Below are 7,285 nucleotides of genomic sequence, written 5' to 3'. Positions count from 1 at the left end.
ACTTGTGCTACTGTTCCGCTACATTTTAGCATTTGTCATTATTTAGTTATTGTAACTTGTTGCCACAAGTGCCTCTGTTTAGCAAAAGATACATAGGATTGCTTTAACTGCTTTAATTTGGCTGATCAAACTGCCAAAAATTCCTGTCATTTGGATTTAATGACTGATTGGACAGTCCAAAGTGCTTTTTTATTGCAGATGAATCTGTCATATAACTTTAAAAACAACAATAACAACTTTGTATCCAGGGTGTGATTCTAGAAATATGCTTAGAATTTTCCAATTAAGAAAACCCAGAGCAAAAATCTTGAACAATGTTCAAGTGATGGCTGTTTCATTACACTTTCTGTCCTAAACATTCTGTCAGCCTGCACCTCCTCTAGCAAAACCCTCTGGTTAACAGGAAGTGATGCATTTCATGTTCTCTAATTTGTTTGGACTAAATCCCACAGGGCAGGAAACGTGCAGTCAGGCTAAGAAACAACGGTGACTGTGACTAAACAGCCGAAGAGAGGAGCTCTGGCTGCAGCACCTAAAACTGCATCAACTTCATCAAGTAAAAGGCAAAACTTAGATACAGACCTGGCAGAAATCCAAACAGTGAAAAAGTATATTTTCAACACAGTCACAGTCATCAGTCAGTCTTTAAACGCACACACCATTCATACTCAAACACAGCTACATAAGCTGCTCTATTTCACAGTAAATCAGTGATCAGTTCAGGGTGTGGTCATTCATCACTGTCTGGAATCCATAGCAGCCCTTCCCAAAACTATCTCATCCCCCATGTCTTCTCCTTTTTTCTTCACAGTGAGTAACTCCTGACGTGATATGTCTGAGGAATGCTCTAAATAAGTAATGATTAACCATGAGATGAGTGTTTTATGAGCGTGTGACTGAGAAGACTGAAAACTTTTGACCTTTTTAGGCTCTTGTTGGACATCTTTTGTATATTGTTCATTAAAGTTCTATTTGGTGCAATATAGTCTATAAAGAAATGATCAGCAGAGACCTTTATGATTTTTTATGATCCCCAGTGACTCAGCTTGTGTGTGTCTTTTCTTGCGCAAACCAAGCGATTAGGTGAGAGTACATGCAGGTTACACCTCGCCCTTCTGCGCCTCTCCCTCTTCTTCAACCCGCCTCAGTGAAACACGGCACACTGCAAGAGGAAGGGGTGTGTTCAGGGCCCTGCCCACCATGTCCTCTACGCACACACACTATCGCCACTAAATACACACTTGCACATCACACACAAGGACGGGCCCAGACTTCATAGCCCACAGGCACCATTCGCTATGGAAGGAGGAAAGTGAGCGGGAGAAAAGGGAAAAGGGAGAGAGAGAAAAAAAACAAAAACATAAGGAGGAAAAAAGAAGGGCAGAGCCGAACTCAATAAGGGAGTGAGGAGGTTGAGAGGCAAGAAGGGGAGAGAAATCATAGGTTTGTGAAGTGCTGAGTGGATTGTGACCACGGGACTACATACTCTGGGACAAGCCGAAGGCCAGAGGGACAGATAGAAGCAAGAGAAGCAGAAGTTGCCATCAAGGGGAAAACCGCCAAGGATATTTCATCATTAGGATTAATTATTCTGCGTGCTGACAAACGGTGACAATGACCTCTCCGCAGCAGAGGTACAGGAATATCTCCTCTGGCAGCATGGGCAGAGAGAGGGTGCCCTCTGACGAGGGCTATTACCAGGGGATGCTGAAGGCTATGGACGGCAGGAAAGGTACCAGTATGGTGGCAGTTAATGGAAAATACCTTAATTGCAAGCGTTGACGTTGATCGATTTGTTCCCATAGTGTGAGAAGCCGCTGGGCGAGAACTAAATGTTTTTTCCAGGAAGAGGTGAGAGGAGTATGTGATTTCAATTTCAGCGTTGGACGATGTTCAGGTTCTAGGCTTTTCTGTCTGTAAGAGCTTGAACAGGTTTATGTGGTGAGGCTTGATTGCTTAGCGTGTTGTATAAAGCATCAGTAAGCTCATCTGTCAGACTCCAGAGGGAGTTGGTGGTGGCGTCTTCAGTGTGGTCACAGGCAAGTCTGAATGTCGTAACATAATCTGCAGCAGTATAACATTATATTTAAAATGACACACAGTTCTCCTGATTGGACTGTATTGTCCAGGGATTCTCCACATTGTGACTTAAAGGAGGATACTCCCCTTTTCTAATGCATCAGCAGCTTGCTCACTTCGTATTGGTCAGCAAAGCCCATTCACAACTTTTGTCGTGTAGCATGCATGTGTTTTGGGGTGAGTGAGTCAATGTAGCTACAGTCTGTTGCCTGCTGCCTTTAGTTGTACTGTAGCCAGGATGAATGATGTGTCACATTTTCAGCAGTTTCCTCTTTTTCCCCTGAAAGTCTTTAAACATGTAGCATTTTTACAGGTCTTCAAATGAAATCTTAAAGAAAATGATGCATAATACAATTGATTATTCAATAAATGCTCTGTTTTACAATGCAGCAATATACAGGAGTTGACTTCAACAACACACTTTGAATCTGCCATTGTCATTGTGTGTTTGCTTTTCTCTTGTGTCACACACACACACACAATGCTGACACCACCGTGAAGAACTGTTGACCAGTGGTGGACACAGTATTCAGATCTTTTACTTAAGTGAAAGTAACAATTAAACAATGTAAAAACACTCAAAAGTCCTGCATTCCAAATCTCACTCAGGTAAATAAGCATTATCCCCTAAATTAACCTAAAGTATCAAAAGTAAAAGTACTAAGGAAAATTACCTTGAGAATTTTATATTATTATTGATTATATTATTAGATTCATTTTACTAATGCATTAATGTGTACTGTAAGTATTTGGTTATTTTGGAGCTAATTTTAACTAGACTGTTAGATCATCGTATTTTACAAGTTAATCATGTCTGTCAGTCTCAGTCTGCAAAGTACTGAAGTTTGGACTATGAACTCCCACCTCACTGAAACCTGTTTGTGTCTGGTGACATCCGATACTTGACATTTGATAGTTCACTCAGCCCCTATCCACTCGCATACCCTTCACTTGTAAAGAGCAATGACTCCACAAAGAGTCGTGGTGGTTGAAACATTATTAGGTAACGTGGCGTGAACGGAATGCAGAGAACCAACAGGTCAAGGTGCAACTCCTCCGGGAAACAAGCTTTGTCTACGGCAACCTCTCATCACGCTTCCACTCTGGGTGAAATCTTGCCCTCTTGGCAGGAAGTAGAGCCACGGAGGTCACATAGTAAAGCTTAGTCCCCCATTGGTTTGAATGATAAATGGGGAGGTTAAAGGTCTATGGTGTCTGTATGAGGTTTCCATGGCAACATTAGTTCCACAACACATTTGCAGAAGTCGCTGCTGACACCCTAACATAACAAATGTAGCCTCTGGGCGTCTGTTTTGTTTTGGCACTGAATCACGGCCCTTTGCTTTTCATTGCTGGGTGTGTCACTACAGTTAGATCACTCCCTTAAAACTGATAAGACAGACATTCTGGCATTATGTGAATGGAATTAATTGCTGTTGTATGAGTCAGAAGAAAAAAACATGAGCCAAGACATTTCTAAACCCAAGCCGGTCGGTGCCTTCTGTTATCAAAGCACCACGATGGCATTCAAACTGCTCTGTGAACCACAACCTTTTTAGATCATGTGGGTTCCCATCAGAGAGCTGGAGACAGATGTATCCCTCCACTGTGTCCTTAATAAATGCTGCAGTGACACACCTTGTGTTTTTTGCCTGAACTAGGAACATAACGCTAAGTGGGTGTATGCAGGTTTGTAGTCTTAGTGGGTGTGTTCCTCGCCAGGATCGTGTTGTTTCTTGTTGGTAAAATTCTCTCTAATAGTTATGCCATGTCTTGCGGTAATCTCGCAGGGTGTCTTCACACTTCAAGAACATTTAGCCTTTAGATCCTTCTTTTTTGTTTGGAATGTTTCTGTCCAAGAGCACAGCTGCCAGCGGTGTCACAGACAGAGACGTGACCTTGCAAAAACATTGTTTGTTAGACAATAGGGGCGCATCTGCCGACAATGAGTATGCTCTGATGCGGTCTGACTCAGGCGCAGGCGTGCACAGTCAAGAGGCATTTTCCACCCACTGATAAATGTGTTTGTCCTGCAGAAATCCAGCAAGTCTGGTATCTTGGGGATTTCCTCTCCTTCCTCTTTGTTTACTGCTTTTATGAAAAAGAAACTGCTATATGTAGATACATCAATGATATGGTGTGATTTTCAACTTGTTTTTAAATGTCTAACTTTCCCTTTTCATACGTGTCTGATGTTTAACTGTGGTTTCTCTCTTTCGCAGATGAACGAGATCGAGTACAGAAAAAGACCTTCACAAAATGGGTCAACAAGCACCTGATGAAGGTAAGGGACTTTCTCATTGTACTGGAAAAACACATGAATGCTCACATTCCTGCTCATACATGCCTACATATAAATCTTCACATGAACAAGGTGCACTTGTGCCAAATAAATGGAACTTCATCAAAAAAAATCTTAAATATCACTTTCTCTGAACCTCTATGAACATGTGGTTGACTGCTTTCTTACATATCAAAGGGTAAAATTCCATGTTTGTGGTCCAGGCCTAAATAATACAAGTGGCAGACAGCAGATGTTCTCTCAGGGTTAGGGTTAGGGTTAGTGAGTCATTGTGCTGATTTGCCTTCAGCCACAGGCTGCTATTGTTGAGTGTTTAATAAATGTTACAACTCAGATGTTGAGAGATCATCGATCTTCACCATTGGAATGAAATCCATGTAATATAATTACAGGTGCTTGGTTCATATTTGTGGTGGCAAGAATTTGGATGTAGTGTTAATGTTTTACTACTACTGATGGGGATCATGTCTATATAAGGTAGTTGATGTTTGCAGGAGGTTTTATGAGATAAAGTTTAAAGTTTAAACACCTCTAACAGAATGTCATCCACTTCATACATGCAAGCTGCAGCAAAAGAATCAGATGACAACAGAGTCAGATGTCTGATTCCCAGAATGAAATGTTCTGTGATGGATTATTTTGAGTGACAGGCCATCATTATCTAAAATGTAATCCATCCCTCACCTGTACTTTGTAAGTGGCTCTGTGCCCCCCACACACACTCTCATAAACACACATTAGCTAGTGAGTTAACGTCTCTCACTCGGCCTCTAACATCACGCCGTGATAGGGAGGCTTACCAGAAGTCCAGTCTGTCAGCGGCCGAGAGACTGTGTAAACCATCCATCAGCACTCGTCCACTCTCACCTACCTCACTCTCTATTCTCAAAGTACGGCCTGAAAGCCCTCCAATGCATCACACATTCAGGGAGGTAAACAGGTCAGGATGGGGGTGAAGTCAAACAGGCTGTTCTCCTCCTCACTCCGGAGTTCCTCATTAGGAGTGAAAAATTAGCCCCCGTAACACAATACCCCTCCCACGGAGCAGTAAAAATATTCCTGCTTGCGCCACCTTTCTTCCAGGAAACTCCCATTAGCGGCAGTACATTTACAGCCTTATGACATTAAGTGCTTCCACATTATTTGAATGTTCACTCCACAGACACTGGGCCTTTCATTTTTTTTTTTTTTTAGAAATGGAACAAGAGGGGAAAAATAGCACAAAGAGAGTGTTTTCCTTTCCATGAATGTGCAGTGCTAACGTATTCTGCTACCACAGCATGAGAACATACTGTAGTTGCTCCCTCTTGTTTCTCTTAAGTGTTCGCTGTGAATTTTGGAGGGTGACTCACAGACATCTGGACTCACTTAGCTCCTTCTGAAAAGGCAAACTCTGGTCTCGGCCCAGAGCGCGCGGTGGTTAAGGCCAACGGTAGCGCATGTGCTGCACAGACTCCTGGGCCTGGGTGGCTACCTGCGTTCACGCCCGGCCGGAACTTAAAGGCATGCATTGATGCTTAGGACGTTTTATTGTTGTTGTCATTATATTGTATAAGAGTAACCCATGTAATACAAAAGCAGAAGAGTGGGTTTTTTTTCTCAAAAGTTTCACACCTTCACAGTCCCAGGTCGCAGTGGAAACTGCAGAGGAAAATTTCTTAATTACCCAAAAATCTACATTTTTATCAAAATCTGAACTCTGAAAATATTATCAAGTAACGAGAAAGAACATCACCTCCACCTATTGTCAGCTATTTCAAATCTCAAAAAAGGCACATGTTTGGTAGGGAAAGTGTTAACTCTGTGGCCGAATGTGCAAGACTGCTCCTCTAAGGTTAAACTGATGTTAAACTGTTTAATGGCTTAATGGTTGGTTTGACAGGAGCAGACTATAGGTTGGGCGCAGCCATGGAAAGCTGTAAAGGGACCATTGAGTGGTTTCCCCTGCTCAGTAAATCTTTTTTCTTCTGGAACGTCACACCAGCTGCAGAAAGCAGAAATCAGTTTCCTAGCAGATTCCTACACACTACATTAGATTAGATTAAAAACTGCAATTGTCGCAGATGGACTTCAGATTATACCTGGCTGTTCGTGAAAAGAATCACCTCGAGAGTTGGGGAAAAATTGCACGAGGCGACGTAAACACTTTGGGAAACCCGAGGCACGTCAAGGGTTTTGTTTCCACGGTCATAATGTGGAGGGACCAGGATGTGCTGCTGTCAGCCATGTGTGCTGATGATTTCCACCTTGAAAAGTTTACAAAGCAGCTCTTTTTTGACTCTGAGAGGGCAATTTGTAGAATAACACTCACCTTTCAACAGCAGAGCCTCAGAGACCGCAGCCTCTTCAGTACAAAGTAATTGAGGGGTGGCGATAGAGTGCACACAAAGGAGACAGACTACTGGATAATCACTAAATTCATCATTTGAGCAAAGGAAATAAACAATCATCCGTCATATGTTTGATTAGGATGTTAAAGGTTTTACATAAAACTCAAGAATACTGTAGGCTAGTACACTATGCAATTTTATCACTCTACACGACACACTGTCTCAAGACGTGTTCACATGTGTAGACAGTGAACCCTAGTGGCCGCAGTGTTACCTCCTCTGCACTCAGATCCACACTGTCAGGGTTGTCCTCGCTCTGCAGGCAGGTAGGAGCACATCTAAGGCTGAATAACTGTGTTGAAATTCTTGCCAACATAAATCAGACACTGTTGTAACTTGCACAGGAAATTAGCTTTCATTCCATTTTAGGGCCGAGGCCTCCTTCACACACATGACCAAACACTGAATTTTGACATAGAACGAGAAAAAGTTGTATCTTTCTGTCTCATATGCCATCGTGTTCATCATCAAAATTTCCATTTCATCCCAACCATTGCTCATGTTCAGTCATTTC

At 42.4% G+C, this 7,285-nt stretch overlaps 1 protein-coding gene across 1 annotated transcript in view; it reads left to right on the top strand.

The window, feature by feature from the left end:
- The first annotated feature begins 1,659 nt into the window (after positions 1–1,659).
- The window catches only part of plecb (plectin b), a 37,368-nt gene continuing 31,742 nt past the window's right edge, over positions 1,660–7,285 (top strand). Inside the window, exons 1-2 of the mRNA XM_070911544.1 lie at positions 1,660–1,732; positions 4,302–4,363. Coding sequence (XP_070767645.1) covers positions 1,660–1,732; positions 4,302–4,363 — 135 coding nt within the window. The remainder of the gene's footprint in view (positions 1,733–4,301; positions 4,364–7,285) is intronic.

Source organism: Enoplosus armatus, chromosome 9, assembly GCF_043641665.1.
Source record: "Enoplosus armatus isolate fEnoArm2 chromosome 9, fEnoArm2.hap1, whole genome shotgun sequence".
NCBI lineage: Eukaryota > Metazoa > Chordata > Actinopteri > Centrarchiformes > Enoplosidae > Enoplosus > Enoplosus armatus.
The sequence above is the reverse complement of the archived record's forward strand: the minus strand, read 5'-3'. Positions and strand labels throughout refer to the sequence as shown.